General features: G+C 43.5%; 1 protein-coding gene across 2 annotated transcripts in view; it reads left to right on the top strand.

The window, feature by feature from the left end:
• Positions 1–20,545, top strand: part of SAMD7 (sterile alpha motif domain containing 7) — a 158,151-nt gene that overhangs the window by 120,271 nt on the left and 17,335 nt on the right. For both annotated transcript variants that reach the window (XM_086944304.1, XM_086944305.1), the window contains exons 6-7: positions 4,128–4,822; positions 14,625–14,746. In XM_086944304.1, coding sequence (XP_086800430.1) covers positions 4,128–4,822; positions 14,625–14,746 — 817 coding nt within the window. The remainder of the gene's footprint in view (positions 1–4,127; positions 4,823–14,624; positions 14,747–20,545) is intronic.

Genomic DNA, 20,545 nt, shown 5'->3' with positions numbered 1-20,545 from the left:
CAGTTTGTGGCTGTATACATATAAATACCTCTAATAGATTTGAATCATGGTGGGTTTTTTTAGTTTAGAAAGCTGTATTAAAATAAATAAAGAAGACATGGTACAGAAATATAATAAAGCGCATAAAGTACAAATCCATATGATGAAGAGAATAAAAATTGAAAATCAAATGGTTAAAAACATAAGATAACGTACAATTACGAGAATAAGAACCAATATTAGGAGGAAGATAAAATTATAGAGTGCCATAGTAAAAATAGCATTTTTGCTTTTGATTTTCAAGAACAGAAAAGGGAGAAAAGAAAGGAGGAGGAGAAAAGAAGGAGGGAAGAAAGGAGGAGATAAGAGAGAAAAAGGTGAGAGAAAGAAAAGGAGGAAAGGAGATAGAAGAGAAAAGTATCAGCAAACATATCATATATACTGGTAAAACTTCCAATGACTAATGGAACAAAAAAACGCAATTAGCAATGAACAGTCATAGACTATGATCATTATATAAAGAAAAAAAAGGGATAATAAGCGCAGCACTGACGGCGGCTGAAAAACAAAGTTACTGTCTTTGGCATGTAATGCAGAGGAATAAATATAATTAGTGAGAGGAGACCAGAAGGCATCTTTACGAATAAGCTGCTGAGAGGTGGTTACAAAAACTCTATCTAGCCTATGATGATGACTTAAAAGATTCCATCAGGTGGAAAAGGAGACTTTGGAGGTATCATTCCAATTCGAAGTTATAACCTGAAAGGCAATGGCAATGGATACATCTATAAATGAGCCAAGTTTACGAGCACTCAACCAGCGTGTAGAATTACTACCCAAAAATATGGAGTGAATATCAAAAGTGAAATTAGTGGAGCAAATAGAGGCAAGTGACTTGCATACTTTTGTCCAAAAAATTGAAATGTTGGGGCAGAGAAAAAGGAATGAAAATATGTGCCAGGGGTATTTTTACCGGATCAACAATTAGGAGATAAGGCAGGACTTAATTTAGAAACAGCTAATGGGGTTATAGAAATCTCTGATCAAAATAATAAAGTGTTTGAGTGGTACTAGCATTGCATGAAGTGTGGTGTATCCAAGCCAAATGGAGTTCCATGTGTGTATAGAAAAGGTATGATGCAAGTACGTTTCCCATAAAAGTTCAATCTTACTTTTGGGACGAATAGGTAGAGAAAAAAGGGGTATTTGTAAATATGAGAGGCCCGGACAAAAGGGCCAACTAAGGTGAGCATGGTTGGTTAACGAGGAGAAGGGGAATGGAGGAATAACAGATTATTCCAATTCATACCATACTGATAAGGGAGGGTCATCTGAAGAGGAAAGATAAGGCAAAACTTGTTGAATTAAAAATCAAGAATGATATCGGCGAAAATTAGAATTGAATCATGTCTTTTAATCTTGCTCAATTGTGCACACTGTAAGCCATGCAAAAAGCCTTTACACAGTCAGTCAGTCAATCCACTTTATTTGATTAATTAAAATCATAAAAGTACATTATAAATTTACAAAGTTGGACTAATCCGCATATAAAAACATTTTCATGAATTCATAGTGCATTATTCCATATCCATAAAATAGCCTAAATAGGTAAAAACAATTAAAACCATTCTATGATAGGCCAAATAGTTATACAATTCTTAATCTGACACATCTTTTTTGTTTGATTCGTATAGCGGCTACAAGAAAACTAGCAATGGCAAACATATCCATGGGGTTACTCAGCATTTGAAGGTGGAGCAAAGCAGGTCTAACCTGCCAAAAACCCTTGCCAATCAATATAGGGATTAAAATCTTCAGAGGATTTCATTAAAAAAGTCACAAAACATCATAAAATGCATAGTGTCTTGTACAGAATAATTGTCACATGTCTTGTACTGAGCTTTATCATACATAATCTTGCTCAATTGTGCACACTCTGAGCCATGCAAAAAACCTTTACACCATTTACAATGACTTGGAATTTGAGGAATACGGGAGGAGACTAAACCATCAGGCCTCTGAAGCATACCTAGTGTTGCAGGTACTTAACCCCTTCACTGCGGCGGCTATTCCGCCGCAGTGCTAAGGGGGCGGGGCGGCCGCGGGGCGGCCGCATGCTGGTGACGGAACCGCTCCGTCACCAGCCTCGGTTGAGCTGCGCTCATGACGGAGCGGTTCCGTCATGGCCCGCCCCGCTCAATGGAACGTCCAGCGCAGGTGCGGAATTCGCGCCGCGCAGGCGTTCCGAGCGGGCCATGACGGTTCCGTCATCAGCATCTAAGGAGTTAAATGGACACACTTACCCAGGGCTGCTGGATACCTGTTATCACAAACACTAAACAGAGAGCAGCCTTGCAGCTTTTATTTCCCAGGCTTAAATAACTACAACAGATGCTGCCTATATATATGCCTAGACATTTTGGTGTATTTAGAAAACAAAAATTCAGAAGTCAGAGAGGATGATTAAAGAAATTGCCGAAATGGCACACTTTCTTCCTCCAAATATTGTAATGCTACGTATCAGTTTTAGGCAAATGATATCTGCTCCCATGAACCAGGAGTTGTATTCTGACATTGAACCCACTTTAGATATTTTCCCCTTTGAACTGGGGAAGGGGTGTCCGTATGCTACTGATGCTATAAGTTGACTATGGGCTGGAGCGATCTTATTGGTTATTTCTCATTTTTTCTATGAGGACTGTTGCATTGGTGTACATAGCAAAACTAACAGAAAGTCGTAATCTTAACACCCTACCAGGTTAGAGTGCCCATTTTTGGGTTGCCCTTCCTTCAGCAACATTGCTACCAGTACCAGATCCCCTCATTTCATAAAGAAACAATATAAACAGTTATAAAATAAAAGCTTGTGATTCAAACTGGAATATTCCTTATTCCCATATGTAATGTTTGAGACAGCACTAAATTGAGGTGTTTTCACCTTACACCTTACACTACTGGACAGGTTCATTGGACCCATGCACAAGAAAAACAACCCCATTAGTCTTATGTCTATGTTTGGTCCGCTCAATTGGTGATGCAAGACAAAACCTGAAGAGTTTACTTTTTTTTAACCATCAGAAAGAAATGCTATTATATTATACTGTGCCCTGTATCCCTGGGGAGCAGCACTTTAAGCAACAGAACACTCTCAATGTCAACAGATGGAAAATATATGTTTTACAAAATCTTCCAGAACGAGAATAATTTGCAATATGATTAAATGCCGCAGTCATTTTTTTCCCCCTTCTTACGTCCCAATTTCCCTTATTCTTCCTTCCACGTTCACTTGAATACATAGCCTGTTCTGGGCTCTGACAGCCGAGACAGTTCCGCTGACAGACATACTGATTAGGCAGTCAAAGATACGTACACAAGCACACGGCAGCACTGTCATGCTTAACCACAATCACAATGGGACGGGTGCGCAGTGGATGATTTGAGGGGGGGGGGGACGAATACTGGTGCCTCTGGCATGACAACGAGCACACTGGGCAAACAGACCTAGGCCGCGAGATAAGAAGGAAACGGGCCGTATGTCGGCCCTGAGATGTAAAGGCGACACGCTGGTCTCGCCGCCAGTATTCCCAGCTATCACTGTACTACCACACAAGGCCGAGACACCGGGGATGCTTCGCATACCACGGGACGGATTCTCCCAGTGGCTGCTGAAGAGCGGCGACCACTGGGAGTAGTGATCATGACACCAGACATACTACAAGACCACTGTGATGAACCACGTGCCAGTTTACCCCGCTTTCACAAGATACGACACCAGTAACATCCAGAATGCAATGATACCATGTGATTGATGTAAAGACTTGTGGAGATAAAACGTATTGTTATGGCCTGAATTAAGGAACAATGGTATATTCATGTTTCTTTGTAAAACCAATAAAATATATTCAAACAAAAAAATTATTAAATGCTGCAGGGGTGCCATCAACGCCACTCAACTACACCATCCTCTTAAACACATGAAATTACTTTTATTTGCTGTGAAATATTTTATCGAAGTAGTCTGTGGGCTAGACACTATTCACATTTGGTCAGTTGATCTTCCTGTCTGGCTGCAAAATATAACTCAGTAGTCCTTTTATCAGTCAGTTGGTCTTAGTGGAATAATTTCTTCTTTGTTTTTTAAACTTCAGAATGGAAATGGAAATGAATGTCATATATCAACAGAAAGAGATAGAAAAAGCACACCGGAAAGGACTACTTGATTTGGAAACATCATTCATCTATCCGGGAATGCAAGTTAACCCAGTCACTTTCCGAGGCAGACATCGACTGGCAGAAGGTCATCATCCAAATGACATGTATGTCCATCACAGTACACTTGACGACATTCATGGCAGTGCTATGCTTATGGCCAACGGTCCATACCCACCCATCGGCATTCTGCAAAGGGAGCGGGGTCGCCGGACAGGGAGGAGACCTGGCAATCAGAAGTCTTTAGATGGGAACCTCAATGTCTCCAAGAGCCAAGCAGAGGATAAGAACATGGAGCGATCTTCTGCCAATCCCACTGCAGACGACGAAAAGGCAGATACAAGAGAGACTGATGTAGACACCTTTGGAAAATCGGACCAAATCAAAATGGCCATGGATTTATCAACCCCGATGGATGAGGGTGGGAAAGACTTTGAGCAACGCCTATCAAAAAGTTGTGGTCCTCATGATGTACCCCAGGAAACCAACAGTTGTAGAAATGGTAACGATAAAGATCAAAATAATACCTGCTCGATGTTCGATGAGAAATTTCCATACCCTCCTACACTTCCATTGCCGTCAGCACCCTATGGTTTTTCAACAAGCAACAACAATCTCCTGCCTACAGTATCAGGTTTGTCAAATTTTCAGATGTCAATAGCACATTCACCAGCTACTTTTGATGTTTTTAAATTGGAATTGTACTTTCTTTTCCCACCATGGCATGTTGTAAGCATCACACATTTTCATCCATTAGGTCACTACACTACGCGGTTTTCCCATCTTTGCACAGTGAGGAGTTTCTCCACAGTAATTCATTATATAAATACTTTCCACACATCCAGTGGGTGCCTACAGGTGCTCTATCATTGACAGTGCGTGGCAGGGCCTGCCCACGCCTTGTGCTCTGCTGATCTCCATCTTGCCAGTGTGCCCCGGGTGCGCAGGGCCAGAGCGAGTGGGCACTCTTTGAGGGCGATTGCCCCCGCCCCTGGAATAGCCTGCCTCTCACCACCCAGCGCATTCTGGACCACTGGGCCTTTAGAAGGGCCTTGAAGACTTGGCTATTCCCTGATCATTGCGGCCCATGTTCTGCCCTCTCCACTCTGCCGACTTTAGCGCTGGTACGCCGCATTACCGGGGCAGCCATGCGCTCTACAAGTACATTAACATAACATAACATAACTGCGACTTCAGCGCATAATATTTTCCATTTCATTGCGGCATAAGAAAGGACCGGCACTCCAAACCCCTACAAAAGTGTTTTAATCCTAAATGTGCTGAGAGATTTAAAAAAAATAGTGTCAATGCGTTTACGCATTGTTCCCGATGCTGACCACCATATTTACTGCACATTTAAAGAAAAAATAAACTCAAAAGGAGCACTGCCCTTCTCGTAATTTCCGGCTCTATTTTTAAAGTACCCCATTTTCAAGAGCACTATATGAATCATGTTCAAAATCATCATATGATCTTAAAAAATTCATCCTAAATCATTTATTTTGACTGTTCCATAATTTTCTTAAGGTATTTACAAATCCATATTGTCTAGGAGAGACATTCAACAATCTTAATACAATTTATTCCATGAAACTCAAATCAATTCTTCCCAAGTGGGCTGATGCATATACCATCACACTAGACAAATCAGAATGTCTCTCCTGCTGCTATGATTTATTAGGAGGCATTCTCTGAATTTCCTTGTTGTCATCTCCCTGGCAGTGTCAGTAATATAAAAAAACAGTGTTAAAACAGACATACTTAAAATCAGCAATTATATTAAAAAAGCAGGATATTAATAGATGGACATGCCTTTCTTCATCCACATTCAATCCTTGCTGTTCATTTGAGTCCATTTGTAAAATATGGCGTGATTCAAGTCACAAGCATGGCACCCTATGGTTTTTCAGCAACCAACAACAATCTACTGCCTACAGTATAAGGTTTGTCAAATGTTCTAATTTCACAAGCACATTCAGCGGCTGCTTTTGATGCTTTTAAAATTGGGAATTGTCCTTTTGATTTTCACCATATTTATTAGCCTATTGTAGGCATAAGACAGTTTCATCCATTAGGTCACTACACTATGCAGTTTTTCCTGTCTTTGGACAATAAGGGGCGTCACAGCGGTAATTCGTAATGAATGTGCTTGTGAAATTAGAACATTTGACAAACCTTATACTGTAGGCAGTAGATAGTTGTTGGTTGCTGAAAAACCATAGGGTGCCATGCTTGTGACTTGAATCACACCATATTTTACAAATGGACTCAAATGAACAGCAAGGTTTGAATGTGGATGAAGAAAGGCATGTCCATCTATTATCATCTTGCTTTTTTGATATAATTGCTGATTTTAAGTATGTCTGTTTTAACACTGTTTTTAAACAGGTAGTTTTAGTTATGACGATATTCCCAGAAAAGTGGACCAGTGATTCTCGTTGTGCATGGAAAGTTTTGGGCGATCCGTCAAGAGGGGACCGAGAAAAAGAGGGGGGGGGTTACAAAAATATGCATTTCCCATGTTAATTCCCATAGAAGCTTTAGACATGACTTCAGCCAGAACCACTAAATGGAATCACACCAAATTTGGCAGAAAGGTAGATATTGGTCCAGAGAAGTGTCTTTTTCTGATTTTTGTGAAAATCTGTTCAGTAGTTTTGTAAATATTAAGGGAAATCCAAATGTGTATATATAGGTTCACAGATCCTCCTTGGATCTTCTTCTACATGCACCAACAACAATTATGTTATTGGCTGATCGCAACCTGAAAGAAAAGTTGGGGTCGCCATTTTTTTAATCGGGACTCGGTTCCCTGAGTGGAAAAGTAAGTTAGAAGTGATAGTAGGGGTCAGGATAGAGATACCCTGATCCCATGGGACTAATGGAGGGGTCTGTGAGGGACCCCTCATGTGCAAGAAATTGATCAAAACCTTTTTTTAACTTACAATGTGAGGTCCGAGGGGATTTGGAGATTATTATTCGGGGATCCAGACCCTAATTTTTTTCAAAACACGCTCACTCACATATCCACACACCTACTCACACTTACACACCCACACAACCACTCACACACCCATACAGTCATCAAAAAATTCACTCACATGCCCACAAAACTACTCACACACCCACTCGCAGGCTCACATAACCCACTCATACAGCCACTCACATACCCACTCAGCCACTCACAAATCTCCTACACACCCAATCACACACCCATACAGCCACTCACACGCCCAATCAGCCACTCACAGACCCTCAAAATACCTCACACACCAACTCACAGATCCACATAGCTTTCACACACCCACTTACACACTCACACAACCACTTATACATCCACTCACACACCCATACAGCCACTCACACACCCTCAAAACCATTCATACCCCCACTCACAGACCAACATGGCTTTCACACAGCAACTCACATGCCCTTACAGCCACTCACACATTCACTCATACAGCCACTCCCATACCCCCACAGCCACTCCCACACCCACTCACAGAAATGCACTGTAAAAAAACAAAAGTTACAGGGACGTTGTAGTTAGGCTCAGATTTCACTCGTACAAAACCACTGAAAGTCAGCAGTTATAGTTAGAGTTATCTCATGTAACTGTACCTTATGCCCTAAAGTAACCATAACTCACTCTTTCACCATACATTGCTAATTACCCCACATTTGTAATCAGTCATGACCTTTTCTATCACATCTTTGATAGGATCCCTGCAACATTTGCTGTGAAATTGTTGATGAGAAAACTGTGCATGGCAGGGGTGCGGGTATAGTTACCTTAGGGTGCAAGTTATAGTTACTTTAGATAACTCTAACTATAGCTTCTGAATTTCTGTTGTTTTGTACAAATGAAATGTGAGCCTAACTATAACGTCCCTGTACCCTTCATTTTTTTCAGTATATATATATATATATATATATATATATATATGTGTGTGTGTGTGTGAACAAGCATTGTGCCACTTAGCGGATAGGTGAATATAATATGCCATTTAGGTATGAGTGATTTGTTTTATGTAGATTTTATTTTGAATGCCAAATAAGGAGAATCTTTTACTCACAGAAGGCGAATGACAAGTGAAGCCCCCTCCCCTTAATCACTCATATGACAAGAGAATGACAAGTAATGGCCCTCTGGAGCAATTCAGCAAATACGTTAACAATAGGAATGCATCCATTAAATAAAATAATTGCATACTTGTGCTCATATTATACTTGTATAGGTTACCTTTCCTTATTCCTGATTATTTTTGTTCTTTTCTAGTTTTGATGCATAATAGCTATTCAAAACCAAAAGAAGTATTTGTAGGTCACAGTTACCTTTAAACTTAAAATGCTGTCGCCTTTTTTGTGATATTGCTGATTCTTTGTTGTAAGTCGGGGACACTGACCTGCTCCTTTGTGCTTTACCTGCGCTGTGAGTGTCAGGGCTGCTATAACAGTTTTGTGCAGAAAGTGGCAGTGCTGCTGTCTCTCCTCTCAATGTATCATGTATGTGAGGCCTGTTTTGCACTAGCTGGTGCTGCCTGAGCTGAAGACGGCTGGAATGCCAGAAACCGGTCCTCGGAAGCTTGTTTCCGGACCAGGGAAGACATGGCTTGGCAGTTCGGGCTGGACTGTTCCCATGAGGCACAGGGTCAGACTGATTTGCATATAGCCATGTCTGAACTGGGGTGGCAGAATGGGCTGAAGAACGGTGATGGATTAAACCCAGATCTTTTGACTGGGTGTGAGTGTTTGATTGGTTCAGATGCTCCTTCCATTACCACCCCCTTTTGTACCGCCTGAGTGAACCTGCACTGCATATGAGAGGAATGTTTTCTGCTGTGCGCCACACTGTACCAGATACTGCGCCACTGGTGACCATGTGCTACCTGCACTTTATGTGAATAAAGCTTCTGGTGATGCTGTACCTGTTCAGTTGTCAAAGGGAATGTGCATGGTGGTTTCCATACTGCACTATTTTATGTTTGTGGGAAAACCTGCACAGGTATTTCCTTGCTGTTAATTTGTTGTGTGCTGGTAGAAGATTGCAATACTGCTGCCCATGTTGTGTACCTGCTATATGTGTGAGAGGAGCTTGAAATGCTGCTGGCTCTTCTGTGTGTCAGAAGCTTGTATGTAATCTGCATATTCTATGTGTGCATGTGTGTGTGCACACGTGTGTGTGTGTGTATCTGTGTGTGTGAGAGAGAGAAAAAGAGACTTGCACAGCTCCTGCTATGCTGTATCTGTTCTATGTGACTTATATGCAATGTGTAAACTAGGGATGTACGTTGTTACAACGCATGCTTTTACCACGCATGCCTTTACAACGCAGGTTTTTCAACGCAAGCCGTTACAACGACTTGCTTTGGGGGGTGCTGGATAGTGAATAGTTTAATTTACTATTCCAACTCCAGTCCCCGTGGATAGTAGGGAAGGTGTTGGATAGTAAATTAAACTATTACCTATCCTACAGCGCCCCCCAGCGCAATTCGTTGTAATGACTTGCGTTGAAAAACCTGCGTTGTAAAGGCACTGCGTGGTAAAAGTTGCGTCGTACAGGATGTTTCCCATACACTAGGTGTGCTACAATCAATTCACTGCCCCAACACCGCCCAGTACCCCATACAGACTCAATCATTCCACCTCCTACCTCTTGTGCTCTGAAACCAACTCCATAACCAGCTACAAACAATCATGCCTCTCCACGTAAAGACTACTAGCATAAAACACCTTATTGAAATGGCGAACCATACTAGATGATGACCGCCCCCTTGCCGTGAATCATTACAGTCTAAATGATCTGGGATTGTTATTGAATATGTACGATCTGTAATTTACCTTAAGCAAGTTCTATTTAGTTGACTTCCATCCCATCTTCTTTATACAAGCCCATCGTCCACTTTCATGTACCACTATCAGTATCAAATGCACATACTAAAACTGATACTGGTCCTATACCTTCTTTGTAGCTCCCTACATATCTGTGATAGAAATATTCTATTTGTTTACATAAACAATATCCGGGCAAGTGGGAGAGCAGACCAGGAACTAAAAATACAAGTAAATCAGACAGCAGGTTAGAATGCAAGAATTTGGCTAAAGAGGCAAACCAATAAAAAATGAATGAAAGCAGGCAAATGAACCAGGAACCAAGCAAGCATGTGTTGAAGCGTGAAGCTTGCAGTAATTTTTCTCTTTACCCTCTCTCAGGTATTCACCCTAACCATACTGGGCCCTCTACGATTAGAGTAAAACTTTCTTCAATATCCATCTGCCACAGAGGCAATGGTCCTCTTATGAATCTTTCTCCTCCAATAGGAGGGGTGGAAATCAGGTTATCCAGACACTTGGGGGCCCATTATGATCGCGGACGGACTTGAGTCCGTCCGCGACCATAGAGGATGAGGGAACCTCCGCATGGCCTGCGGAGTTCCCTCCTGTCCAATTAGGATGTGACCGCCACCCTGGCGGTCACATCCTCTATTTTTACCATTGCGGTGGGTGCGGCTTCAAGCTGCACCCGCCTCAATGGTTAAAATGCATACATTGCATTTGTATGCAGAAAGCGGCAGGCACCGTGATTTCTGCATACAAATGCAGGGGGGTACCACTGGTACCCCCCATGTGCACCCCCCACCCCCCTTCACCCAGGGGGCCCGCAACGGGCCCCCGCAGTGAAGTTCCACATGCTTTTCCACGGCGGAAAACCCGCAGCGGAAAAGCATTTTTTAAAGCCCATCCTAATATGGCTGGCGGTGTCTGAGAGTCACCGCCACCATATTAGAGCTTTTCTGCCACGGTTGTAAGCCAACCGCGGCGGAAAAGCTGCGGACGGAAACCAGGACCCACCAGCCATCCTAATGTGGCGGTGGGTCTTTGGTTGGTCCACTGCGTTTTTTCCGCATCCTCTGGCCCGGCGGTGGCTTCCCCTGGCCCGGAGGATGCGGAAAAACCGCAATCGTAATAGGCCCCATAGTTAGCTTCTCAAAATGAGAACCAAAAACCAATCAGCATTGCATGCTTCTCATGATGAGCAAGAAAAGGGAAAAAAAATGTGGCGTTGCCCCTCCTTTGGGGTTTCTTCTTTTATTATTTTTTCTTTACCAAAAGTCCAGCGGCGTGGCATCACACCACCATCTAAAGATCATCATGTGTTCACCATGTGCATTAAGTCACCTACTATTGTAGTATCAGAATAAGTTCCCATGCTAGCCATGAGAAACGACAACTACATGGTATCAACTGGGGAAAACAACCATAGTTGTGACTTAAAAGACAGTAGAAGTTCAAAAAAAAGTGGTACATTCCAAGGCACCAGTTCCAAGATAGGCGTTTCCAACAGAATGCCTTCCTTGCATAAATCAAAATCTGAGGTGGGGCAGGCGAGGTTCATGCACGTGAAAACCGATGCAGCCTGTAAAAAAGTGACACATCAATATAAATATGGAGCAGATGCAGTGCTTATGTTGCGTCAAAAAAAGTGACATAATGGCGGCTTAAGGGGCTTGTAAATAAGCCCTTATATATGTATTAGTGTTAATTTGCACATATCTCTCTATATTACGTTTAAAAGCACGCTTTTATGGTGCTTCTACTATACTTGTCTCTTTCATGTGTGATACTGTGTCTAACGTGCGATTTAGAAAAGGGGGTGGTGATGAACAGAGTGTCTGAGTTAAACAGACCACTCTTACCCAGTCCAAAGATCAGGGCTTGATCCATCACCGTTATTTATCTCACTGCCCCATCCCATTTCAGAACCTGGCTATATGCAAATCAGTCTGTCCCTGGCCCAGTGCATCATGGGAACAGGGCAGACTAAACTACCAAGCCAATTCTTCACCAGAAAGGAGACAAGCTACCGGGGACCGGTTTCTGGCATTTCAGCCTTCTTCGGCCCGGCTTGCTTGAATCCTGATGGAGCAGTGAGAAAGGGACTCATGTCTGAGTATACCCTGCCACACCTATAGTGGCCAAAAACGATTTAGAAAAGGGGGTGGTGATGAACAGAGTGTCTGAGTTAAACAGACCACTCTTACCCAGTCCAAAGATCAGGGCTTGATCCATCACCGTTATTTATCTCACTGCCCCATCCCAGCTCAGAACCTGGCTATATGCAAATCAGTCTGTCCCTGGCCCAGTGCATCATGGGAACAGGGCAGACTAAACTACCAAGCCAATTCTTTACCGGAAAGGAGACAAGCTACCGGGGACCGGTTTCTGGCATTTAAGCCGTCTTCGGCCCGGCTTGCTTGAAAAAACGGTGTTGGATCTAGCCCTGATCTCTGTCCCTCACCACCCCTTGTTGTAAATATTTTTGTCCACCCTAAGCGTGGAAGGGTATTCTCAGATGTGAGACCCTTGCTCATTGCACCATCAGGATTCAAGCAAACCGGGCCGAAGACGGCTGTAATGCCAGAAACCGGTCCCCGGTCTAACGTGCGTCATGTACTTTCAAATTCGTGTTTTTATATCTGCATCGTGTCATGTATTATGAATTTTAAAAAATTGTGCTACATCACATGCTAGCACAGTAGGAATCAGGTATTCAAGTAATCAGATAAGCACTGACTCCACAGTGGCACAAAGCACGCCCACCCATGGTCAGTGGCGGTTGGTGACAAATCACATTGGAGAAACGCAAAACACATAAAAATTAAACATAATATACACAATAATATAAATATACACATAAAAAATTCACTTACCTTACACTGCGCTCGATGATCTGCAGCGCTTTCTCATTGTTCTGCAGCAGGTCCTCGGAACGCGAAGTCCACAACCATTCAAGAAGACGCCGTTCTCATGTTATTAAGCAGTATGAGTGAAGCATCTTGATTGGCTGGGGTGGGCATGCTCTATGCTCCTGAAGGCACTATAGGCCTGCGCCTGCTTCCAACCCAGCTTCCAAGACAGCTGGATAGAAGAGGTTTGATTTGCGCATGTTGGTTTGGCCGTAGCAAGGTAGCCGGCAAAACCAACATGCGTAATGCAAACTTAGGTAGCTACTCCTCACTGCCGCCAATCATTGGTAGCATTGGTAGCATTGACGCACTGGCCCCGCCCTGTCCCCGCACTCCGTTTGCAGGTAGAGAGCGAAAAATTAAATGGTAATATAATCATTTTATTACCATTTTATTTTTAAAGCTTTCTGCGCAGCAGCGTGAGGGGGCGACGTTCCCCAGCTGCCCATGGTGCTGTATGGTTCATCATCATGCAAATGTGAAGGGTTGTCACTCTGACAAGGAAATACAAAAAGCTGTGCACTCAGTCAGAGAAGAGCCATCACATACCAGCAGTAGGCTAGTGCTCTCAAACTATGACACCCCTGTGCAAACAGGCCCAGCAGTCAGAAGTACTACTCTGCCTCCCACTTGTGCCCCCCCCCACCCCTCTTTAGAGGCACACTCCTACCTACAGAAGAATGCATCCAGAGAAGAAACAGCAACATTTGTGCTGCTCACTACTTCTCACTACTTGATCTGTTTCAGTAGTTTTCAGTGGTAAGTGATATTAATCAGCAATTTTTACTGGCTAGGACCTCATTAGGCAGTTCAGGTAATATAGATGTGGATGGAATCATGATTACGACATCGCAGTAGCTCCATGTAGTGGAAGTATCTAACCCAGAGAATCCGCCTGCTAAAAGTAGGTGGAGTCTCTGGGTGAAGATCCATGGGAAAAAGAGGAATCTCAGAGCAATCTGGGACGAAATTACAGATTCCTCTTGTAAATCCTCATTTCTGAGTGGACCCTCAGGTTCACACACCCAATATGCTGGAACTCCATCCTCTCACACTTACGAAAGCCCGCGGTATCCATACCCCACACTTGGAATAAAAATTCTAAATATCCTAGTTTGTTTATTCACATTTATTCCAAGTCATATTTCCAATTTTTAAGTTTCAGCTTTTCAAATGCTTTTTTTTTCTTGGACTGGACCAAGATTGCATCACTGCTAAAGTCCTTTAACCCCTTCGATGCTGATGACAAGCTCAGCTCGTCATCAGCCACGGGTGACGTGTGCGGATGACGAGCTGAGCTCGTCATGTATCGCGGTTATTTGAAAACAGCCGCACAGCGCAAAAATAACCGCAGCAGCGATGCGGTTAATTACGTGCTTTTTTAATGTGCTGCACCCTTCTGTTCTGAAGAGAAAATTTTTGTTCCTCGGGCTTAAGCAAAGGAAGCAAGAGTCACAGCCATACACCACTGATGTTTATGTTTGCATAATCATCCATGTCTGATTTTGGAGGATGTTCTGGGTCAGGGGCCTTCCACGCCCCTATGAGACAAGAAACTTGAAATGAAATGAATACACAACTGTTCACTATACTGTACACAGAAAACATCACAATATACCATAAATAATATAGTGAATTTTAATTTTATATGTCTGACTTTCACAAAATAATGCTCTTTTTTCCTTAAAGGAGCACATGGTTTGTATCTCAATGGAGATGACACTACTTCTGTTGAAGACATTCGTAAGTGGACTGCCGATGATGTACACAACTTCATTTTCAACCTTCCAGGTTGTTCAGAATATGCACAGGTAATTTTTTAATTTTTTTTAGTAAGAAAAGGTCCTAAGTAGTAATGATATTCCCTCTTAAGCTCTGAGATGTGCAATATTTTAATAGGTTAATATGCTTTCCGTGTTTCCTATGTTTTAATATTGTTTACAATATGTTGGTAGCTTTAACTTTTGAAGTATGTTGGTGGTTTTTATTTTTATAGTAGGACCCGTCTGTGTATTCCGCAGTTTCCTAATAAAGGAGTAAGACCTTGATTTAGAGGAGGTTGGTTATGGAAAATCTGCAGTGTAACAACAGATTTGCTAATAGCCCCTGCAGAAAAAGACCCACCTGTACTTAGAGTGATGCAGTTGGTGGATATACCACCTGTGTAATGTCCTCCATCTCTGCCATCAACCATGCCAATATTTGGAGGTATTACCTCCAGAAATGGTTGTGGTTCAAACAGCATATCTAAAGTGGCAGACAAGCCACCATTTCTGTTAGCGTTCCACCTGTGAACGCAAGCCACACATAAGGCGGTGGTCATTCATTGAAGGATCTGTAGAGTGCTCAGATGTTGGAAACTCGCCACCTTGATTGGGGGGGAGAATAGATATATGAGCACTGACAATGCACCCCATCTTTGAGGATAACATTGTGGTGTCCACATTTGCTGGTACACTTTCCACCATCAATGATGTACATGGGCGGATTTTCAACCAAGGTGTTTCTTCCCTCCACAGTGGGGGCTCCCATGGAGCGTACAAGTTTCATAGAACAACCTCTTTTGCCTTATCAAATTACCTTAATCTGCCACATTTTCCTCACCTCTATAGCATATAATGAAATTCTGCAATGATCACTGATGGTATTCCTGGCATCTAAGATCTTAATTTGGTGTGAATTGAGTCCCTTCTTATGAGGGAGGTATTAGGTAGTGTATCAGACACCTTCTAATATGAGTGTTTCAAAATGAATTTCTCAAATACTACTCAGTTTGTTTTATATCTAATACTTGTGGTTCACATTATACTTGCTAATTTTTCATGATCTGGTGAGATAAACTTTAAATTCTATTTTATTCTACCTATACAAGCTGCAGGTCAGCTGAGCAGATAGGTGTAGTCTAAAAGGCCATCATGGAATTCACCATTCACTTATTTAAATTGAATAAGGTGGCATTTTATTTGTACATGTTACTCTTCACAGTATTGACCAGGGTTTGTAGAAACAACATTGACACATAAAGACATCCAATAATGACCAAATAGGAAGTATAGGAATTTTGGATTGCCCATCAGTATCCATCACTGCTGGTGAAAAGTGTACTGGCAAATGTGGACAGTGGAATTGTACCCGCAAAGATACAGTACATTATTAGTGCTTACATATCTGATGTCCATTTCATTCAGGGTGGCACGTTCCTGGTTTGTAAAGACCATACTGACCATCCAGCGAAAGACCACCACCTTTTTACACAGGTAACTCTGACAAAGATGGTGGCACGTCTGCCACTTGAGATTTTGCATCTGCCCACCATTAATTATGGTGGAGCTATCTCCACACATTGGGAGGTCTGATGAAAGAGATGGCTGGCATTCCGTTGGCAGGACAGGTTCCTTTGGAAATCGGGTGAATCTGATGCATAAATAGCAATTGATCAGGTAACACCCAAAACCTCAAGGTTCCACTCAGAATACCGCCAACTCTGAACACCTTCACTTCCAGATCCACACCGACCCCAAGACCACACTCAGAGGCACCCTCCTTTACAGGCCACTAGGACCCCGCGCACAATTTAGTGAAGACATCACGGACTTCATCACTCCACACGCGCTCCCCTCCGAGGATTACATCCTTTTGGGAGACCTCAACTTTCACCTTGAAAAGAACAACGACCGCAACACCACCACCCTTTTGGACAACCTCGCCAACCTCGGACTTAAACAACTTGTCACTACCCCCACCCACATCGCAGGTCACACACTCGACCCTATCTTCACCTCCAGCAAACATGTCTCCTTCAGCCACACCACAGCTCTCCTTTGGACTGACCACAGCTGCGTTCACTTTACCTACAACAAGCCCACATCCAACAACCACCCCCAACCCACTCTGCAAAGAAACTGGAACAAAATCACCATCGACCAGATCTCCTCATCGCTTCTTCAAAACCCCCCAGCCCACTCCTCAAACCCAGACCAAGCAGCCACCAACCTCACCCATTGGTTATCCAACAGCGCCGACATCCTAGCACCACTGAAAAAACGACAAATCAAACTAGGCAGCAAGAAGGCCTCCTGGTTCAACGATGATCTTAAGAAATCCAAGAAACTCTGTCGCTCCCTTGAGAAGGCCTGGAAAAAAGACCCAACCACCAGCACCAAGGACGCCTTCAAAAACGCCACCCGCATACACCACCAACTGATCCGGAATGCCAAGAAAGCCGCTTTCAAGGATCGACTAGATAACAACGCCCACAACAGCAAGGAATTATTCAACATCGTCAAGGAATTTACCAACCCCTCAGCCAACTCCAACGACATCACCCCCTCTCAAGCCCTCTGCGACTCTCTTGCCTCATTCTTCCACAACAACATTGCAGACATCCACAACAGCTTCGACAACCGACCCAAAGACCAACCCACCCAACCCCCTGCAGGACCCCCACCCCCCCTGAACATCCTCAATGACTGGAAGCCAATCTCCACTGAGGACACCATCCGTCTGATGAACTCTATCCACTCAGGATCCCCCACAGACCCATGCCCTCACCACATCTTTAACAAAGCAGACTCCATTATAGCACCGCACCTCCGAGACGTCATCAACTGCTCCCTCAACTCCGCAACCTTCCCGGAAAGCTGGAAACATGCCGAACTCAGCGCCCTCCTGAAGAAACCCACAGCTGACCCCACCGAACTCAAAAACTACCGCCCTATCTCACTCCTTCCATTCCCGGCCAAAGTCATCGAGAAAGCGGTCAACAACCAGCTCGCCGCATTCCTCGAAACCAACAAATCCCTCGACTCCTCACAATCCGGCTTCCGAGCCAAGCACAGCACTGAAACCGCCCTCATCGCAGCAACAGACGACATTCGAACTCTTCTGGACAATGGAGACACAGTCGCCCTCATCCTCCTCGACCTCTCTGCAGCCTTCGACACGGTCTGTCATAGCACCCTTTTACAACGCCTCAGAAACGTCGGAATCCAAGGAAAAGCACTGGAATGGATCACCTCGTTCCTCACCGGAAGAACCCAGAGAGTCCGCCTCCCACCATTCAAATCAGAGGCCACGGAAGTCATCTGTGGCGTACCACAAGGATCTTCACTCAGCCCCACCCTCTTCAATGTATACATGAGCCCCCTCGCGGTCATCGCACGCCAACACAACCTCAACATCATCTCCTACGCCGACGACACTCAACTGATCCTATCACTCACCAGAGACCCTAACACTGCCAAAACCAACCTGCATGAAGGAATGAAAGAAGTAGCCGAATGGATGAAGCACAGCCGTCTGAAACTGAACTCAGACAAAACAGAAGTCCTCATCCTAGGCACCTCCCCCTCCGCCTGGGATGACTCTTGGTGGCCAGAGGCCCTTGGAAAAGCACCCATCCCGACGGACCACGCACGGAACCTGGGCGTCATCCTGGATTCCTCTCTCTCAATGAACAGACAAGTCAACGCCGTTTCTTCATCTTGCTTCAACATTCTTCGCATGCTCAAAAAAACATTTCGCTGGATCCCCACCGAAACTAGAAAAACAGTCACCCACGCTCTAGTCACGAGCCGACTGGACTACGGAAACACCCTCTACGCCGGTACCACCGCAAAACTCCAGAAAAAACTCCAACGCATCCAGAACGCTTCAGCCAGGCTCATATTAGACATCCCGCGTAAAGAACACATCTCTGGTCACCTGAAAAACCTCCACTGGCTCCCCGTCAATAAGAGGATTACTTTCCGGCTCCTAACCCACGCACACAAAGCACTCTACGAAATCGGACCCGAATGCCTCAACACACGACTGTCCTTTTACACCCCCTCCCGCCAGCTACGATCCTCCAACCAAGCCCTTGCCACTGTACCTCGCATCAACAAAACCACCATGGGAGGTAGATCCTTCTCCTACCTCGCAGCTAAAACATGGAACTCACTTCCCACTCACCTTCGCCTTACTCAGAACCACCTAGCATTCAGAAAGCAACTTAAAACGTGGATATTTGACAAGTAATTCCCCACCCCTCTTCAAGCGCCTTGAGACCCTCTGGGTATGTAGCGCGCTATATAAATTTATTGACTTGACTTGACTTGACTTGAACAGGATCCCTGGTAATGTTAACACTGCGAATTAAAACTTACTGAATGCAGGGCATTCACAATGACGCGTTTAGTCTCATCTGTTACCCTTCCTATTGCAACAGAGTACACATTACTTAGGCTCCAAATGTGTTGCTTCTCTTACAGTGTGTTTACTCCCTGTGTCCGGCACCAACTGACTTCTGAAGTTTGGCCCCTACAACTCCTGATCGAAGGCTATTTACCCATTCTCCTATGAAGGCCATGCCTGTGTTCCTTTTGAGCCTCCCCAAAAAGTGCTTATGATGCATAGTCATATTTTCCATGAAATGTGCCCCCTTCGACTATCTCTCTTTAAATGTCTCAATCAGCTCTCCTCCTTGATTCCCTCGTCTAGACCACGCAGATTTAAGTTTGTGCATCACTTTTGTACCATTTGTATAGAATCGGTTGCATCAACTACTCTGTACTATCACATATTTATTCCAGTTCTTCAATAGAACCCTTTTACCTTTGGGGTTGGAGTTTTTTACTTTAGAAATTTATAGCACAAAAAAGGGCAATGGAATTGACACCAGAACTGAACACACTAGTCTAGGTGAGGTCTCACTAAAGATATAGACAAAAGAGACACAACCTCCTTTTTCCATTGTTTATTGTCCTCCCCATGCACTCAAATATTTCCCCATATGCCCCAAATTCTTTCTAATGTTGTATTCAGATACCCATGTAATAGTATAGGATATCACCAAAATCCTTCTTGTGAGTATCAGTTTCCAATATACTCTTCCATATCTTAAATACCTTTACATAATTTCTAGATCCTGACAGCAGGACTGTGCATCTAGATGCACTGAATATTGGATAAAACCTCTCAGCCACCTCTCCTCTCATACTTTTCCATATCTTATCTCCTTCATTCTACCCCTTTAGGGGTGTCAGCCTTGTTTAGGATCTTAGTGTCACCCGCAAAGAGACATCACATACCTTCCCATTTCTTCCTTATAGAATTGCATTGATGAAGGAATTGAAAATGATGGGGACTGCTGCTGGTGATTATGAAACTTTGCTGTTTCCCCCTATACCCCAAGTTAGTTTAGCAGTGCTGCTGGTGCAGTGGCAGCATGGATTTCTTCTGCATTGAATGATCCACTGGGAATGGATTGCAAACTTTCCATTTGTAGCAAGTTATAGAAATGTTTGTTTTCATCGCTGATCACATGTTATATCTATATAATGCCATGCCATGGAGTATTTGTTGGACTTGGCCCTTTCTGTAGAGTCATCTCCAAATGAAACCAGATAACCAAGGTTGCCGTTTTGCGCTTTTAGGCACTATTTTTACTTAAAACATTGAAATTGTATATCTGTGTTTATATTGATTGGACTTTAGTCATTTTGGTCTCAAATAATTTAGTACATTTTACTCTATTTTTCTAAATTGGTGTGAGATTTTCCTTGTGTTGTGTTTTCACATGATTACCTTTTGAAGTCATGCATAAATACTTTGCACATTGCCTCTAAGTT

This window comes from Lissotriton vulgaris, chromosome 11 (assembly GCF_964263255.1).
Source record: "Lissotriton vulgaris chromosome 11, aLisVul1.2, whole genome shotgun sequence".
Classification (NCBI taxonomy): Eukaryota; Metazoa; Chordata; class Amphibia; order Caudata; family Salamandridae; genus Lissotriton; species Lissotriton vulgaris.
Note: the sequence above shows the minus strand (reverse complement) of the source record. Positions and strands in the feature narration are given on the sequence as shown.